The following is a 20,281-nucleotide window of genomic DNA, read 5'->3' on the forward strand; positions in this document are numbered from 1 at the left end:
GAGTCTACTAACCCTCAGAGGAATATGCTTGCTGGATAGTAGGAGGAGGCCTTTATACACCCCTTTATGGAATATTGATCAAATAGAAGTACTAGTAAGAATGCTCAGGTTTTATTTGTCAGTTTGTTTTTTAAGGTAACATATTTGCAAGTACTTATTTGTTTTGTGCAGTACTGAAATGATATGCCCAAGGCAGTGTTGCTAATAAGTTTCTTTCTTTACAGCTTGGTGTCAGTGCAGACATTCACTATTCAAACATGACGTCAGAATCTCCTCGCCGCCCAAGTCGCTGTACAGGGGGTGTGATGGTTCGGCCACAGGCAGTAACGTTAGTATTTGTATTTTGTTTTTCTCTCTTATTTATTCATCCACACAAGATCTGAAAATGTACTCCATTTTGCTCAGAAATTGGTATGAATGTTAGTGGTTTTACTGGAGAATGCAATCGTGAAACAAACACCGTCAACCTGTGTGTACTTGAAATGTACTAAGAAGCTGTAATGTACTGTAGCAATAAGTTATTCTAAGGGTTGAATAGTTACAGTAGTTTTGGACTGGTTTACCTGTGGGCTACATAGGTAAGATGGCCCCGTCGGGTCCCCATTCATTTAATAGGCTTGTGACTAAAAATGCAGGAAACTCATGTGTAACGGACCCATTAGGCCCTATGAAATATTGCATTTTAAATTATCTTGGATACGTTATGTTGTCTACAATATTAGAAATGCATAAAACAATTGAGCACCACTCAACAGGGGGCCACAATTTATATATGTTTGATTTGACTTGGTTTATTTTACGAACTCTCCATAACAATTTATTTTCTAAAAGTGTTTTTAACGCACAAATATAACAAAATTGCAAAACTACAACTGCTTTCATTAGCATGGGTCCCTTCTAGTTATGCCATTGTGAAATTTAGCAACAACTAATCACTAAGGGGGTTATTCTGGTTGGTACGGTGGGATCGTATACGGTCGGATCGGTTTTTTTTTTTCATCTGCGCATGTGCGGCGACCGCACACTGCTCACAGATGTGTCGCTCCGTGCGAAAAAACCTCCGCAAGAGCACGGTCATTGTGGGGGGCATGTGGGCGTTTTTATGGGAGCGGCCGGAATAATGAGGAAAACTGGGTGTAAACATGGGCGTACGCGGGGGTGTGCACACAAAATGCACGGTGCTACAACCGCCTCGATCGGCGAACGCACCGTGCATTTTGGCCCCAAAACAGGCGGACACCAAAGATTGCTCATGACCACCCCTAGAGATACCGCATGAGAGCGGATGCCTGGGTCTGCTAATTAACGCTGATTACTAGTCAAACACATACACCTGAATGTAATAAGCAATGCTGCAGCCTATTAAGTGAAAACCATTATTTCACTACCTGCAAGCCACACACACCCCTTAAACACATTGGAACCTTATCTTTCTACACTTCTCAACATGTAAAGGTTGGTTTAATTTTAGGTAATATTCATTTTAATACCTGGTTATATATGTCCAGGTAGTTATTTTATAACCATCTACACCCATTCAGAAAGTGTTTTTTTTCTACTTTAAAAAGCAGGACACTCAATTCACAGGACTCGACATGTGTCAACTTTTTCACTGTAACACAAACATACCAGTTTTTTATTATGAAAAAGACACATAAACCACATCTAAGAGCAACAATGATGTTTTTGGACTCAATTTCTACTTGCAATGGTGGAGCAATGTCCTAAAGCCATGGCCACTATTTTGCACACAATCTGTATATTTTTCCCAAGAACATACATTATGCACTTTCATATCTGCTATGAACTTTATGTAGCACATTGTGTATGTAAGATGCCACCAAGCACATTAATGCAATCACATATCTCTAACAAAGGATCCCAACATCTGCCTATCACACTCTAAAGTCTTATTTTGAACAATATTAGCACATGTTTGCACACAAACCATTTTGTCATGCTTGGTCGACTGACACATCTTTAACACACCTGTACCAAGAACTATGGGAAGTCATCACTGTTTGTTTTTGGAGGACACATATGCATTCCTACACAAATGTCACTTTCCCCCCTTGTTTGCCTACCTCACCCACTCCATGAGGAACTCATTGTTCTAATTATGGACATCATTTAGTACATACACACAAACACCAACATGACTTTATTTAAAAGTTAAACCAATGTGGGGACACATAGATAGTGAGTTAAGTGCCACATTAGAACATAATAAATATACATGTAATGAGGGTTAAAATGTTGTTTTATTACGGTGTTTATTAAGGTAGTCAATTTAGTTAATAGAAATCAATCATGAGCTTAATTGGGACAAATTAAGTAATTTGCACAATTGAGCTTGAAAGGGAATATTTGCAGGCCCATATATGTGAAGGGTACGCCACCGTGCACGGACGTACGCTTCCTCTCATGATCGGTGACACACGCTGAGTTTGAAAAACGCAAGAGACCCGTCCGTGCACTGTGGCGTACGCTCAGATATACGGAAGGTGTCGATGGGAAAATGGACGAGATCCGTCCGTGCACTGTGGCGTACGCTCAGATGTACGCCAGGTATCGGTGGCTAAGAGGGAGATCCGTCCGTGCACGGTGGCGTACGCTCAAGTGTACGCCACTCCCCATTGTCTGTGTCTGACTGTCCGTGTGCGGCTGTTCTGTGGGCGGACTTGCGCTCACCGTGACCGTACGGAAAACGCACTGTGTGACGGACCGTACGCACGTTTCACCGACCCGATCAGAATAAGGCCCTAAATGCTTTGCTGAATAGCGAAGCACTTGCATAACTAGGGTAGCCCCTGTTGCACAGCCTAGCTGCGATGGTAGGCGCAGGGCCGACATGTTTTGGGTCGCAGCTGAAGAAACCTACCCTGCAAACGGTCCAAACACTCCACTGTTGTCTGGACCGCACCCCCCTAAATGTCCTCTGCCAGCAGAAAGGGGGTATTCTGGAAGTCTGGAATAATATCAGTGTGGGTCAGAAGAAAGAATAATAATATGGAAACTAGGAAATTGACTGCAGATAAAAAACACTTGGCCTGTCTATTCTGCCCTTATAGATACAAGATAGATAAATGTCAGATAGTAAGGCCCTAAATTAAGCTTAGAAATCGAATGCACCTCGGCAACTCTCCACGCTGCCTGGTGGGTAGATCGCATGTAGATTGATAATTTTGCATACAATGTATCGCATGTGTTCCCATTCACTGCTCTGGGATGCAATGTATCCTTGGTGCAGCAGTGAAAATTTGCGTATCTGATCCGATGCGCATCGGTTTGGATGTAAATGACTTATGATTTCATACTTTTGATTGGCCACCTTTAGATATAGATACAGTATGAGGTTGGTAGATATATATGATATGATATGTAGAGATGAGGTAGGGAGATAGATGGACATAGACTTCTGAAATATTTTAGCATTAGAATCAGGGCTGTCTTTTCATATGGGCTTAATGGGCACTTGCCCAGGGGCCCTAGGTAAAAGGGCACTATGCTGATAGCTGAGGATCCCCTTTTTCTAGGGATACCAGAATTTTAAAAATAGGCCCTGGGGAACTGGAGATATCCAACTTCAAAGCAGCAATACACATCTGGCCTGTTAATTGCAATCCCCAGTCATATTTCTCAGGTTCTCTCTGACATAGAGTTTTTCTGAGGGCAAATACCAAAAGCTGGAACTCTCCCCTTTCTGTCGGCACTAGCATCTTGTCACTATCATGCCCAGAACCAGAGATATCAGCCTTCCAGCAGCCGGTCCCTGCTCCAGCTCCAAACGTCTGGTGTACAGATTTATATTTTTGTCAATGGATTGCTCTGGCTCCTGATCTCTGATCCCCAAGTCCCCAGCACTTCCTGAAAGTTGGGACTCTAGGTTTTTATACTATTGAAGGCTAAGAAATCTATTTCCAGATAATGGCGATATCTCCAGTCAAACAAGCTGCCCTTCCACTGGAAAATGACGAATATTAAGCCCACTCCACTATCCAACCCTCCCCTGCATATAAAACACCCCCTACCTCCCTGGAAGTCTTTTACAAGGGACCCCGTCATTCAGCTCAGTGCCCTCTTCCACAAGTTAGTGTCCTCCCTCCTACCACCTGTGCAGTAAAGGAGTAATTAGCAGAAGTTACTGCTCCAGGTCCTGTTGAGTGGAAGATAGAGCACCTCTTGCCACCCGTGGGACATCAGAGCTGCTGCTGATAGCACCCCCCACCTCTAGGAGGGGGTAAGGACCCCAGTGCATTGCTTTGCCCAGGGGCCCACACTGCTGTTAAGACGGCCCTGATTAGAATACTGAATGCTACAAGCATGTGAACTATGGTACAATTAAATCTAGAGAATAAGGTGCGTTATTACTAAATTGAGATTAGATACTGCCCTCTAGTGGAAAATTATATAACTACATTTTAACTGTATGGTCATTAAACAAAACGTCAACATCTTTCACCTGACTCCCCCCTTCAGGTTCTGTTAATTTATTACATTATTGCTAGCTGAAATAACCAGGGACCAGCATGTAAGATACCAGTTACCAGTGACATTTGCAGGTTAGAATCAGCAAGCAGGGTGCATATCTGGGAAGGCAGATTCTGCATCAGAGTGTATGAGAGGTACTCCGATATGTAGTAGAGCCATACATCTAGAATTATCAAAGCAGAAGTGTCATTCAAGTGTGTGACATAATAATTTCCCAATGACACCCTGATATTCTACCTTCGTGCCAACACAGATTGATACTTAAGGAGCAACTGATGTAGCAAGTAAGGAATATTATTCAGGGCACAATTTACCATAGAGTATGGCTATTAAATTATTATTACAGAAGACCAGATACCATGCACAATATATGGTCCTATTTATTGAAGCTTATTAACCAAAATAGGGGTGAACAACTTTCCTGGAAAGGACTAACATAATGGGAACATACCAATAGACAAGTTAGAATTTTGAGTTACCAAATTCATAGGGGTTTTTGTTTGTTCCTGTGGAAAGTTGCTTAGTTTAATATAACTCCCACACAGACTACCTTGTGGTTATTGCAATACTGTGTCATATTACCCCATGATCTCCTTAATGTCACATAGTCTATTACAGGTTATGATGTCAATGGCCTGCACTGCAACCCAAAAATGTTACTTTTAGTTTTGTCCATAGGTTATTTTAAAAACTACAATTTTTTTTGTTTGTTTTAAAACAACTACTTCGTAGTCTGGAGATTTCAAGCAGGTTCCTGTTGTCTACACTGTAACTGTGGTCCTCACTAGGGTTGAAATACTTATATGCAGCAAAATTTCTTATGCCAACTAAAGTAATACAAGGTCTGTCCAGAAAGTAATGAAATCTGGGCAAAATCATTTATTGAACTTTGAACATTATTAACCCTATGTATTGTTACGTCATTGCCAGAGTATCTGCCAAGCTTGGTACACCACCTAGAAAGCATTAACCAGAACGTCCTTGAGTGCCCTTGTTGTGGCCGCATCCACTTTGTCTATGGTCAGAAAATGGTGTATTTTCAGGCTGCGTTTGACCGGGGTACAAAAAGAAGCCAGCCGGGGCCAGATCCGGACTGTAGGGTGGTTGAGACAGCATAGTCACATTGTGCTTGTCCAAAAACTCTCTAACTTGCAGCAATTTGGGACTTGGACAAGGATTCCTTACTGGAGGCCTTTTGAAGCAAGGCAAGGCAATTTTCCAAGTTTAACAAAAAACTTGATTGCATATCGTTGCATTATGGTGCGCCACATCTCGAACCTTGATTGAGGTAGAAAAGGACACTTTGTTTACAGCTCGATCCATACGCTGTGAAGGTACTTAGGCAACTGCCACCAATGGTAATGTGTAGCTGAGACACCCTTTCACCCATCCCCACCTACAGTGCTACGATATGCCTGACCTGAAAAAAATCTTGTTACTTTCCGGACAGAAGCAGTACTTACACCTAGTAAACAGTCTATTCTTAGAATATATTTCAATAATTGTACTGGTACCTACATTTCCGATATACTGTTTGTAAGTTTTCTGACAAACCTTTTATACCCCCAATAACAGAGGTTATTGCCTGGTTGACCTGGGTTACCTTAACCCTCTTTGGCATAATTAAGGCAATGTCTGTACTTCGGTGTTGGTATTTCGATTATCGGCATCCAGACTGCCGGTTTGCTAACCGGTTCCCTTATCCCTAGCCAGCCCGTGCCCCCATTGGAACGCCCAGCGTTTTCATGGGAACCGTCATAGAATGCTGACCATTCCCAATGTCCAGCACAGTCACGCCCCCGGCCCTCCCACCATGCAACGAACGTACGGTGTTCATTGTCGTGCTCTTCACATGTGCAAATACGTGCTTGCACATGCGCAGACCCCCAAACACATAACAGGGACACATTTCTCCTTTTCTGAGTGATGCTGAATTAGGGCCTTGGTCCTTTTTTTTGGACCTTTACTGAACTTAGAAGGTATTAGAGTTCATTCTAGCACCCGCCATCTTTGAAAACCCATGCAGTTCCTCTTCCCTGCCTGGGGTGTCGCTGTCTGCTGTGGTGTTTCTAGCACAGGTCTGGTTTGCATATCAGTGCTGATATACAGACCACACTGAGCTAGAAGCTCTACAACAGACAGCGACACCCCAGGCAGGGAACAGGAACAGCATGGGTTTTCAAAGATGGCGGGTGCTAGAATGAACACTAGGTATGTCACCTAGTGGCTGCTTTTAATCCAACAAAAGCAAAAAGGTTAAAATATAATATTTGAGAATCGGTCACCATCACTGAGTACTCTAGTAATTTTTGGAAAATATTTTTGCTGAAAGATTAAAAAAAATAGGTAAAAAAATTGAAGGGAGGTAACATTTTTTTTTTTTTTTTTATAGATGTTTTGTTCAAACGCTCAATATATTTTTTAACAGTTGATCATATTTTCACTTCACTGGTCGTCATGTGATACAGAGTTCCATACTTCATGCATACTTATCCACGGAGACAAACCTAACCTAAATATAATAACCCTATATATCAGTTTTGACAGCTGATAGCCTTATATGTATCATTATTTATCTTTTGAAATTGTATATTTAGTTAAAATTAGCATTAGCATTAGTAGCAGCTGTAATAGTAGTGGTTGACACTTTGTTAGTATTGTTTTTATTGGTACTTGTGTATTATCACGGCGCCCCCGATATGAAGTCAAACGACTTTTAATCGCATCACATGCCATACACCAGGTGCACACCGATGCGATTTAAAATTGTATAAGCCCCCTATACGATTTTAAATTGTATAAGCACCCTAATGGGTGCTTAAAATCACCCTAATGGGTGCTTACAATGTTAAATGCACCCCCACGCCACCCCCAGTAGGAACGCCGGTACTCTTTACCTAGAACGGCGCCCGTCGCGGGCATCGCGGGTACATTTATGCCTGCCCGCGACGCGACCGACGCGATGCCCGCGATTTTCCCATTGAAAACCATGTTAAACCTGAAAAATCGCGTCGGTCGCGTCGCGGCCGGCCATAAACGTACCCGCGATGCCCGCGACGCGATCTCACGATTTCCCATAGGGAACAATGTTAAAAGTCGCGATGGACCCGATTTTAGTGTTAAATGGCTCAATCAACCCGATTTTGCCATAGGAATCAATGTTAAATGGGCCACAGAGCCCATTAACCCTTAAATGTCCCCAAAAATTTTTAACGCCACCCCACGATCCACGCGAACCCGAAGCGTGGCGAGCGCAGCGGTACGCGTCCTACGACCTTTTCATGCCCTACTATCCACGTCGGCGTGGTGTGAGAATATAATAGTGTGGCGAGCGCAGCGAGCCACCGAGCCCGAAGCGTGGCGAGCGCAGCGAGCCCCGCGAGGGGACGCGGATACCTTCACAGTTATACGCGTCCCCTCGCGGGCTTCACAGGTGTCCGTGGCGACCCGGACACCTGTGAAGCCCGCGAGGGGACGCGTCTACCTGTGAAGGTATCCGTGTCCCCTCGCGGGGCTCGCTGCGCTCGCCACGCTTCGGGCTCGGTGGCTCGCTGCGCTCGCCACACTATTATATTCCCACACCACGCCGACGTGGATAGTAGGGCATGAAAAGGTCGTAGGACGCGTACCGCCGCCCCTCGCGGGCTCGCTGCGCTCGCCACGCTTCGGGTTCGCGTGGATCGTGGGGTGGCGTTAAAAATTGTTGGGGACATTTAAGGGTTAATTGGGCCTAATTCAGGGTTAATATGGCCAAATCGGGTCAATTGAGCCATTTAACAGTGAAATCGCGGTCAATCAGCCTTTTTTAACATTGTTCCCTATGGGAAAATCGCGGTGATCGCGGTAATCGCGGGCATCGCGACCATCCAATTTTACCCGCGATGCCCGCGATTACCGCGATCACCGCGATTTTTACCCGCGATGACCACGATTTCAATCGTGGGCGCCGTTCTAGGTAAAGAGTACCGGAACGCCAACCGGAAGCGTGGCGAGCGGTACGCGTCCTCCGACCTTTTCATACCCCCACTATCCACGTCGGCGTGGAGTTGATTTTATATAGTGTGGCGAGCCACCGAGCCCGAAGCGTGTCGAGCGCAGCGAGCCCCGCGAGGGGACGCGTATTACTTTACATGTATTCCGCGTCCCCACGCGGAGCTCGCTGCACTCGCCACGCTCCGGGCTCGCTGCACTCGCCATACTATATAGAATCAACTCCACGCCGACGTGGATAGTGGGGGTATGAAAAGGTCGGAGGACGCGTACCGCCGCCCCACGCGGGCTCGCTACACTCGCCACGCTTCGGGTTCACGTTCATAGTGCGGGTGGCGTGGGGGTACATTTAACATTGTAGGCACCCATTAGGGTGCTTATACAATTTAAAATCACGTTGTATGGCATTGTATGCCATATACAATGCTATAAAATTGGTCTGCGATGCGATGGGCGCCGTAATACTACACAAGTACCTTTTTATGTTCTCCAGGTGAGAAGAGCATCTAGCAACAGGGTTAGGTACAGAGTAGTACAACAAGCGGAGAGTGGATCTCATGGATCAATGTATGGCTATGTACCCACACCGCAACAGGATATGGCATATTCAAATGAACTTTCAGTTTCTCTGTGCTACTTATGTAAATGCATGGTTGCCGCATCAAATGTATGGATTCAATTACAAGAATCAGTGGAGCAGCATCAAAGAGGAATTGCATTCAATAGCGGTGAAAACAGCCGCAATTGAATAGACTAGTTAATAATTGAATACCCCTATATAAGTTAAAATTAGTCAAATTTAGTTTTTCTAGGTATGAAGCAAACTAGGTAAATTTTATTATTCCTGAGGGCATCTTTTGTTTCTGGATGAATATATTCATTAACTAGTAATAACACTCGAAGCAAATGCTTTGAAACCTAGTCTGCCGCATTGTAATTGCCTCTGTGTTTGTGTGAGAGAGAAAGAGATGTAGTTTCACTCGCTGCCAACAGATGGCAGTGTTTCAGACACTAGATATATATGATAGGCATTAAAATTTTATTGTTTTCAACTTAATCATAATTTTCTTGCGAAGGAGACAAACTAGTAAGGATGGGATGAGTCCAGTGTTGGAGTTTTGATAATTTTTTTTGCAGTACAGATAAGTTGATGTTTTCTAGTGCCTTCAGTATATCTAGACCCAGGAGGGGGGTCATGAGGTGGTAAAATCTTCTTTTTTTACTTTAACTGCTTCTAAACAAATCAGCTCTGTACGGAGTGCACTTCATGATAACTTGTTATCCATCTTTCTTCTATGGGGAGTATTCAATCTCCCGCAGCTATTAACCGACGGGGGAGATGGCTGTGGGGCCCTATTCAATGCTGTCTTCCCCGACAGCGTTAAGCAGGGGATCTCAGCAGAAGGAGCTCTCCTTCACAAGCAGTCGGGTTCGTTCTGCCGAAAACGGCCGGGAATTGACAAGCTCACGGCCGCAGCTCGCCAATTCCCGGCCTCAACTCATGGCCGAGCCCCCTTCTCATCCCACGGCAGACGGGACAATGAATCCCGCCTGCAAATTCTCGGTTGAGCAGACCGAGAACGGGACAGGGTCACGGCTGTCGGGCCAGCTTGACAGCCGTGACCCAACATTTAATACCCCCTAATATCTTAACCTAGTGTTCATCTCTTGTTGAATTGCCTAGATCAGGGGTGACCAAACCTGTCCTCAAGATCTACCAACGGTGCATGTTTTCCAGGCAACCCGTGGATATATAGTAGGAATGAATGCAGCAGGTTTGAAAATGTGACTGTTAGTATTGACTACAGCTGTGCACCAGCTAGGTGATCTGGAAAACATGGACCGTTGGTAGATCTCGAGTACAGGTTTGGCCACCCCTGGCCTAGATAATATCAGTAGCTCATTACAAAAATTAACACATAAAACTCCTCAAGCTATGTCACAATGCCCAATGTAAGCAGGAGATATCTGAGCTTACAAACTGCTGGACTCAGTTGATACCTAGTCTACAAATGGATAGTTTCATACACAACATGCTGGACAGAACATATCACAGCCCAAATCCGATTCCTGAGGGCATTTTTCTTGCTGGTGCCACAAATAAAGAAAAGGACCTTGAATAGACAAGATAACAGAAACAATCACAGGGCGCAAAAACATAATGCAGCCCCACTGTGACACAAGACCACCAAATCAAGCTTAAATATGATATACAAACAAATGAACAGTAGAAATGATGCTCAGGTAAGTTCTCAAATCCTTATCAGGAATGTGAATTGTTTCCTATTCCCATGCTGTAACAAAGCGAGTAGCAGGCCTGTTAAATACTCATCAATTGGATCCCATTGTACTGCTACCCAGATGAACGAGATTGAAAGATCTGTTGACGTTTTCTCATGTGGCTAGATGATTTATGGCTAAAAGGGGGGAATACAAAATGATCACACCAATATTATCTACCTCATTGGTTAAAACCTGAAAGATTTCCTGTCCTGTGTTGATTTATCAACATTCACGTAGACCTCCCACTTTACCCTTTCTAAGAAGTCTGCGACTAATGTCTGCGTTTGTACATGGATAAAACAGTATAGTATAGAGAACGGTACAATACAGTACATAAGTGACAAATACCACCACATCTCTCAATATAGCCACTGATGCAAGGTGAAGGTGTGCGATGGAAATACTCTGCCTAATCTAAAACCTGAACTGATTAGCATGTGTGCAGATAATGGGTCTCAGTCGTCTGAAAAAACAAACAAAAAACCAACACGAAAGGATTGGAGTCAGTGGACCGAGATTCCTGGAAGAGTTAATAATTATTAAAACTGTGCACCAGCTAGTGGATTTGGAAAATGTGGACATTTGGTATATCTCGAGAACTGGTCTGGAGTCTTACACACCAGCTACACTCTACACCTGGGGAGTCTAGACTCTGGACAGCCCCGGTGTAGAGTGTAGCTGGTGTGTAAGAGTAGGTAATGGTGTATTTTTTGTCAGTGCAACAGAACTTGTCTTTCATGACTGTTTCCATTTATTAGACTATTTTGTTTCACTTAATTTTGTTTTTTTTCTTTGCCAGGGAACAATCATATATGGAAAGCGTTGTTACATTTCTTCAAGATGTTGTTCCACAGGTTAGTTTTAAAATGATTATACAGTGTACTTTATAAGAGTTTTACAACCCAATGCAAAAGACTTACAATAGAATCTTCACGATGGGAGAACTTGTCTTTTTATCTACAGTCTTTTGAGAGCTCTCTGCAGCCACCTGCATTTCCAAGAACATTAATTGGAAATGCAGGTGAACAGCATAACTAGGTTGAACTAGATGGACGCAAGTCTTTTTTCAGCTTTACCTACTATGTAACTATGGCCCTTATTCTGATCGGTGCGGATATTCCCGCATTCTTACGGAGCGGTCCGCACGCCACGGTGTTTTGCCGCATGCGGCCATCGTCCGTAGAAACGCCCACGTGTCCTCCGCATTCGGACGGACTCACTCTTTAAGAACAGGGCGTGTTTACGGACGACATACAAACCATGCGTGTGCGGGAGAAACACTCCGATTCGGCACGGTATTACAGAGTATTACAGAGTATGCTCGGAAATACCGCATCCGAACGGGAGCCAAGCGGTGCTACCGCCCGTAAGCGGAGTATTTACGCCAAACAACCCACTATGAAGTATCTTCTGCAATACATCACATGACCCACTTATTCAATTACCTATCCTCATAAAAAACTGCTTATTTGGAATTGGAATCAATTAGATGCCAATATATCCTTACAAGCATGCCTAACACATGCATGAGTACATGTCGAATACACATGTGTATTGCTAGTATTAATATTCTGTCATGTCCATTGTTAGCAGTTTTAAAGTGTCTGACAAGTACAGGATATGTGGGTGTTTAGTAAGGGTTCCTTGAAGCAGCAATGGTTTCAATTAAAGCACTGACAAGCGGCCTATTAGTGAGTAATGAGTAAAGGAGTAGATTCTATTGGGTTCAGGTGTTAATGCTTGTAGTCATTAGGCGTACGTTCGCCTACCGCATGAACGAGTGGTGTCCGCAAAGCAATAGTACACTTGTGGACACCGCACATTTCTTCCCCTTTTGATCGCGTGCATTCGGAGTGGTATCCGAATGTACGCCCCCCAACATAAGTGTACTCCCCCGTGTCCGCCCATGTTTCCGCCCCGTTTTGCCCACTTTGAAACTACGCCCATGTGACATTCCGCATGACGCCCATAATACGCCCATATTTCCCGACTGATTGCGGGGAACAGTTTTGGACGGGATTTGGCCGAACTGGTACGGAGTCAAGGCGTGGCACATGCGCGTTGCGTTCTCCACGCATGCGCAGACGCCGAAAAGACGCGATCCGTAAGAATGCGGTAAAGTCCGCGTCAATCAGAATAAGGGCCTATGTAACTATGATTAGAATACATAATATAATTCATAGGGGGTATTCATTGGGTATGCCGTCCCTGGGTTGACAATGTCTAGGTCGACAGTGACTAGTGAAACCTGGAAATGGTCACCAGACCATAGGTCGGCATTGACCGAAGGTTGACACAAGCTTAAAGTAAATGTGGTCCATGTTCTAAAGGTTGACAAGAGTTTTTTGGTGTAGACCGTCTTGGTTCATATTTTACTATCCAAGTGGGCATAGAGTGAGAATATAATAGTGTGCCTGAAGCATGGCGAGCCATACGAGGGGACGCTGTACACTTATATTGTGTCCATGTCGACATATACACTCAAAAACAGTGGAAAACTTGTCAACCTTTTGAGTGTCGACCACGTCCCCGTAACCATTTAATGTTAGCCAAATGCAGATTTGACTTATTATTATTATTATTATTATTATTATTATTATTATTAGCAACCATTTTCGCTGATCCTCTGAGTTTCTGACTGTCAGAATCTATTCCGACAGACTTTCAATAAGTCGAATATCAATTCCACCTAATTTTGTCAGAAACTGACGATATTTCCGGCAGATTGAATACCCCCATAATGTCATTTTTAACATAAGACCTACAAGGGGAGAGGTTGTTCTATGCAGAATAGTTGTCAACTTTAATTCCTTCTATTGTATTTGCCATAATGCATTTTTTTTCTGGCTGTTTTGTAGGCCTACAGTGGGTCACCTACAATGGAGGAAAAGGAAAAAATAGTTTGGGTCCGTTTTGAAAATTCAGATCTGAACGGTAAGACAGTTTGCTTTTTGAAAAAGATAATGTAGTGCAATTTTTTTTAGAAACTTTAGGGAAGTTGTGGTTAATCCCAGTTTTGATCATTTAGTGTACATTTTTTATGGGGGTGTGAATGTTTTATTTAAAAGTAATTTAGGTAGCTTTTGGAAGTTGTATTTAAATATTGGGGGAAATTTACTAATATGATTTAGTAAAAAAAATGGTACTTGTTTCCTAGAACGGCACCCACGATTTTGATCTTAGGCATCGCAAGGAAAAAAATTGCGTTGGTCGCATCGCATGCGGCCAAAAAAATCGCATGCAATGCGACCGACGCGATTACCGCTATTTTAAATAGGGAACAATGTTAAATGGCCCGATTGACCCGATTTCACATAGGGAACAATGTTAAATGGCCCACAGACCCCAAATACCCACCCTGAAGTGTGAAATGGCCCCCCCAATTGTTAACGCCACCCCACGATCAACGTCAACCCGAAGCGCGGCGAGCGCAGCGGTACGCGTCCTCCGACCTTTTCATACCCCCACTATCCACGTCGGCGTGGAGTTGAGAATAGAAAGTGGCGAGCCGAGCCCAAAGCGTGGCGAGGGAACGCGTAACACGTTCCCGAAGCATGGCGAGGGGACACAGATTACTTAACATGTATTCCGCGTCCCCTCACGGGGATCGCTGCGCTCGCCACGCTTTGGGCTCGTATTCCGCGTCCCCTCGCGGGGCTCGCTGCACTCGCCATGCTTCGGGCTCGGCGGCTCGCCACACTTTCTATTCTCAACTCCACGCCGACGTGGATAGTGGGGGTATGAATGGCCCACAGACCCCAAATACCCACCCTGAAGTGTGAAATGGCCCCCCCAATTGTTAACGCCACCCCACGAACAACGTCAAACCGAAGCGTGGCGAGCCAGGGAGGCGCGGCGGTACGCGTCCTCCGACCTTTTCATACCCCCACTATCCACGTCGGCGTGGAGTTGAGAATAGAAAGTGTGGCGAGCGCAGCGAGCCACCGAGCCCGAAGCGTGGTGAGGGGACGCAGAACACGCTCCCGAAGCATGGCGCGGGCACAATGATTACTTAACATGTATTCCGCGTCCCACGCCACGCTTCGGGCTCGTATTCCGCGCAGCGCTAGGTTTTTGTAGCGACGGGGAAACTGGGTGTGCGGTCACTAAAACAGCGAGGCTCGCAGCTAAATGCAGCAGGCTCCCTGCATTGGCTGCGAACCTCGCTGTTTGGGGGAATCCTCACCATCCTCTGACAGTGAGGATTCCCCGGGAACATAGAATAGGATGAGCTGCCGGCGCAGGGGTTAAATGGCGAGGGACACTTGTTTTTGGCGATCCCTGCTGTTTAACCACCTCGCCAGCCACATTGAATACAGCCCTAAGGGTACATCATCCCTCTTGTGACTAAAGTTTAATATTCTTTGATGAATGAGACAGTAAAGAAAGTATTTCCTGGTCTCACTGAATGACCAAATACAATCAGTTATTTAACATTTTGTGTAACACATAAAATTGTAATATTTTGTTTCTTTTGCTGATCCATTGTAGATATATACAGGAATATGGAGATTCATGAAATGCATAGCACTGGCAGCGACCCCCCTTTGCTTCTGATGATAGGATATACAGATGGACTTCAGATTTGGAGTATACCAGTGAGTACAGTCTCTTGTAAGACACTAGTAATATAATGCAGTTTAGAAGTCTGTATGCTAAATGGAATGTTCTTCTATTTATAGAGTAGGGTGGAAACACAGCAATTATTTCTCTTTCATCTATCCTGGTGACACAGCTCAACCATGGGATGCAGGAGGGTCCGCAGGAGCCAGGCACCTATGGTAAATCTTTGAGAGAGGCAGGCTCCTCCCTTCTGCATCCTAGCATTCCCCAGTTCGTTTTAGGTGCCCACCGGAGTGGGTGCTATGCTGAAGGGCTGCTGAAGAAGCCATGTTTTAAATCAGCTAGGTGTTTTTTTTGTTTTTATTAATATTTCACCTAGTTAGTGCAGGAATACAGTGTGAGGCTTCCAGAGTAAGTTTCCTCACACTGACAGCGCAGCAGAGGCTGACAGAAGCACGTCCTGTCAGCTCTCTGTGTGCTGAGAGACGCTGTCTGGTCTCTCAGCACAGCGCTTGGACCTTCTCACAGAAAGGTCTCCTGGGCCCTGGGGGACTCCTTAGCCGGATCCCAGCTTAGGGGGGATCATGGGCGACTGACACCCTGTGATGGCGGCCGCCATCTTGGAAAGGTTTAGGAGGCTGAACTCCTTTGGTGTTGAAGCCTGTTACAGGAGCTCAGCGCAGCTGGGCACTTCCAAGTGATTCTGATTTGAGGGGAGACACTGGAAGGTGGAAGAAACACATGGTAGGAGCGGCTTGCAGGGGGAGGGTGCCAAAAACAGCTTCCCTCCACGCTGAAGCAGGGACTTGGTCTCTTTGTTCACTCTGCCCTGGCGCCTTTTCTTCCCATACTGTTCGGAGCTGGAAGGAGATTTCTATCTGCAGAGAGAGTGACAGTTTCTTCTGAGGCAGCGCTTTCCCCAGTGACCACTGAGGGTCCATTACAGCAGCAGACAGCTAAGTACACTGGTGTACTGCTTTGTACAAACGCCTGACTTTTGCACTTTTGTGTTTATCATGACAGAAAGGTGTAATGCTGCTGTGCTTGGGAAGGGAGCGTCTGCCATGTTAATTAACTGCAAATTTTGCAGGGTTAATTTAACTGCTGAACAGATGGACCATGGGGATTCGTGTCCTGCATGTGAATCTGTACCCAGTGGGGCGCAAGCCCAGAGGTCTGAGCAACCTGAGCCTGCGTGGGCAGCTGCTCTGGGAAGGTCGGTCTGCCTTGGTACAGGCTTTAAATAGACAGAGGGATGAGCTGGTTAGATCTCCTAGGCCATTTTCATCCCCACAATCTTCTGTTGGCTCTATTCCTCCCTCTCAGGGGACCCTGCATTGTTACAGACTATGCAGGACACTGCTCAGAGTGTCCACAAGATGAATACTTTTATGGAGCAGTTTGCTAAGGATCCTGAGGTTTCACCCAGGCACCCTTTATCCACAACACCTCTTCTTAATGTAGACTCTGAGGAAGAAGGAGAGTGTGCTGAAGAGATGTTTTGGGATCAGAGGGAAGAGACTGAATCCTCTGTCCCTGGTATTGAAGATTTGATACTGGCTTTTAAACAGGCATTAAATCTATCTGATGTGGAGAAGGGGGGGGGGGGTGTCATGGAAAACGCCTGATAAGGCTCCTTATGCCCAATAGGTTTTCAAGCTTATATCCCATGCCGGAGGGAAAAGATTCCACAGGTTGTCAAAGGTTTTACCTGTGCAAGGGGGTGGTGTGTTCAAAGACCCTGTGGATAAAAAATTGGAGGGTTGGTTGAAAGCAGTTTTTGAAGGAGTTGGTTTTACGTTGAGACCCATTATTGCATCCTGGGTCTCTAAGACCATGATGGTTTGGGCAAATACATTGTGTTTGCTGCTTCAGCCTGATTCAGAAGCTTTTGCTTTGGCAGAAAATCTGTGGCTGAATACATTTGTGAGACTGGTGAAGAGGGAGTTAAGATGGCGTCAAAATTGTTGGCCATTTCAGTGATGGCCAGGAGAGTCTTATGGCTTAAGGCTTGGGAAGCTAATACCGAGTCCAAGAAGTCTCTTGAAGCACTTGCTTTTAAGGGGGAATTGTTTTTGGCTCAGAACTGGAATCCCTTATCAAACAGGCCACAGGGGGGAAGAGAAGGGTGTGGCTTCTCGAGAAGGGTGTGGTGATTCCGGTACCTCAGAAGGAAAGGAAGAGAGGATTTTACTCCATTATTTTCTTGGTTCCCAAACCAGACGGATCTTTTAGGCCTATCCTAAACCTGAAATCGCTGAACCTTCATCTGTGGGTGGACCACTTCAGGATGGAATCTCTGAGGACGGTTCTCTTGAGCTTGGAACCTGGAGAATTCCTAGCATCCGTGGACATTCAAGATGCCTATCTGCACGTGCCTATTTGCAAAGAACAACAGTCTTTGCTGCGTTTCGCAATAGGCGATCTCCATCTGCAATTTCAGGCCCTCCCTTTGGCAGTCATTGAGGCGGCTCTCAGACTCAAGGGAGTTGTGATTATCCCATACTTGGGCGATCTCTTGTTCAAGGCAGAGTCAGCAGAGAAGTTGCAACTCATTTCTTATAGAGCCATGGGTGGATATTAAATCTACCAATGTCCCGGAAGTGTCCCACTCAGAGGATATAGTTTTTGGGAGTAATTTTGGAGACACACCTTCATTGTGTTTTCCTTCCTGAGATGAAGGCCAGAGACATTCGTCTGTTAGTGTTGGCCATTCTTCAGTTACCCAGTTCCTTGGTATGGCAGTGTCTAAAACTACTGGGCAAGATGGTAGCGACTTTTGAGATTCTTCAGTACGCAAGGTTCCACTCGAGGCCTTTCCAGTGGAACATACTTTCCAGTTGGTCGGGGAATACGTCCATGAAACAAGAAGAGACTCAGGACTCGTTACTGTGGTGGACGGATCTGGAATCCCTCCAGTTGGGCCGCTCCCTTCTGTCATGGGATTGGTTGGTTGTCACAACCGATGCCAGTCTCAGAGGCATGCAGTTTGCAGGGTCTATGGTCCAGTGTAGAGTCATCCTTGCTGATCATTATACTGGAGCTATGTGCGGTCTGGAGTTTCTGAAGGGGTCTCCCATTCATATTCAGTCAGACAATGCCACGGCTGTGCCATATCTGAACCACCACAGGGCACTCACAGCAGGATGGTGATGCAGGAAGTCTCTCAGATTTCCTGGTGGGCAGAAGCAAATATTCTGGCTTTATAGGCTGTATTTATTCCAGGGATTCGGAATGTGGAAGCGGACTTTCTCAGCAGAGCAGATCTGCTGGAAGGAGAATGGGCGTTACATCCGGAGGTGTTCCAGAAAATTGTCTCTCTTTGGGGGCTCCCAGAGGTGGACTTGATGGAGTCCAGACACAATCGTCAGGTGTCCAAGTTTTGTTTGAGAACCAGGGTTCCGATGGCGTGGGCAGTGGATGCCATGACAGTTCTGTGGTGTTTCAACCTCGTATATATGTTCCCACTGTTCCCCATGTTGGCTCGGGTTCCTCAAGAGAGTGAGGACACAAGGGACAAAGGTCATTATAATAGCTCCGGATTGGCCCAGGAGGACTTGGTATTCTAAGATACTGAGCTTGTCGAACATCGTGGCATCTTCCTCTTCGACCAGACCTTCTCAAGCAAGGTCCTTTTCTTTATCAGTACCTAGCTCGTCTCAATTTGACAGCCTGGCTTTTGAAACCTCCCTATTAAAAAAAGAGGGGTTTCTCGGAGGAAGTTATCCGGGCCATGATTAGTGCAAGGAAACCTGTTTCAGCTGCTAATTATTATTAATGGAAGACGTACATTAGGTGGTGCGGAAGACAAAAACTTCACACCTCTAGATTTAAGGTTTCTAGACTTCTGGAATTTCTCCAGGATGGTTTTTCCTCTGGGTTAAACTTACAATCACTGAAAGTACAGTTGTCAGCATTGTCCATTTTCTTTCAAAAGAAAGTGCCATGGTTTCCGGAGGTTCAGATATTTCTCCAAGGGGTTACCCATCTTAAACCTCTGTATAGACAACCAGTGGCACCTTGGGATCTTTCACTGGTGTTGGCAGTACTGCAGAAACCCCCGTTTGAATAGTTAAGGTCAGCTGACCTTAGTTTCTGACCTGGAAACTGACGTTTCTATTGGCTATTGCTTCGGCTAGATGTGTGTCTGACTGAGGCGCCTTGTCTTGCAAGTCTCCCTTTCTGGTGCTTCATGACAATAGGGCTGTTTTGAGAACTGTTCCAAAAGTATTTGGTCTTGAGAAAGTTCCCGTTTGCAAGGGTACGAAACGCGTTGACGCCTACTTCCGCTACTCTGCAGAAACCTCCCACTTCTGAAGTCACACTCTCTCCATCTTGGAGCCGGCTCACGCTACCAAACGAGCCCAACCGCAGTCAGCCTGCCACAATAATCACCATCCAGTGCTGCCTACGGCTTCCAACCCCAGCCAGCAGCCTATCAGAGCTCTCCTCCAGCGGACGTCATCAAGCCTCTTGCTCCGGGTCGAGCCCCCGGCACTTCCGGGTTCCCCGTCAGAGCTGCAGACACAGCACTACCACGTGCACCGGGTTGAGCCGCACAAACCATCGTGCTCCCCGGACCCTCCGGCTATCCATCTCAAGGAGGGTGAGCATACTGTCTAGGACGAAAGTGCATCTCCTGAACTGTTCCATCTGCGTTACATGCGCTAAAAGGTGTTACGCTACTTGTCCTCTGCTCCTATCAGCCTATAACCATCGGCTTTTGGCTTGTGTCTCCCGCATCCCCCCACCACCTAACAGCTTATTTTTGCTACTAACAAGACTGGCTGCATTCCCTGCATTAAACCTCGCTTTTTGAAATTAATTACTATATAATATCTATCTGCGACCTCAGTGGAGAGCGCTATCTGCTATATATGAATTTATTGAGCATGATTTATTACTACCGTATTTGTTTTTAAAATATTTCTATCTGTGTAGACTTATATTCTAC

The 20,281-nt window shown here is 45.4% G+C and overlaps 1 protein-coding gene across 4 annotated transcripts in view; it reads left to right on the forward strand.

The window, feature by feature from the left end:
* The window catches only part of BCAS3 (BCAS3 microtubule associated cell migration factor), a 1,098,472-nt gene that overhangs the window by 6,028 nt on the left and 1,072,163 nt on the right, over positions 1-20,281 (forward strand). For all 4 annotated transcript variants that reach the window (XM_083173740.1, XM_083173742.1, XM_083173743.1 and 1 more), the window contains exons 2-5: positions 225-328; positions 11,564-11,618; positions 13,623-13,698; positions 15,256-15,362. In XM_083173740.1, coding sequence (XP_083029866.1) covers positions 258-328; positions 11,564-11,618; positions 13,623-13,698; positions 15,256-15,362 — 309 coding nt within the window. In that variant the 5' untranslated portion in view covers positions 225-257. The remainder of the gene's footprint in view (positions 1-224; positions 329-11,563; positions 11,619-13,622; positions 13,699-15,255; positions 15,363-20,281) is intronic.

This window comes from Crinia signifera, chromosome 2 (genome assembly GCF_055691185.1).
Source record: "Crinia signifera chromosome 2, ASM5569118v1, whole genome shotgun sequence".
NCBI lineage: Eukaryota > Metazoa > Chordata > Amphibia > Anura > Myobatrachidae > Crinia > Crinia signifera.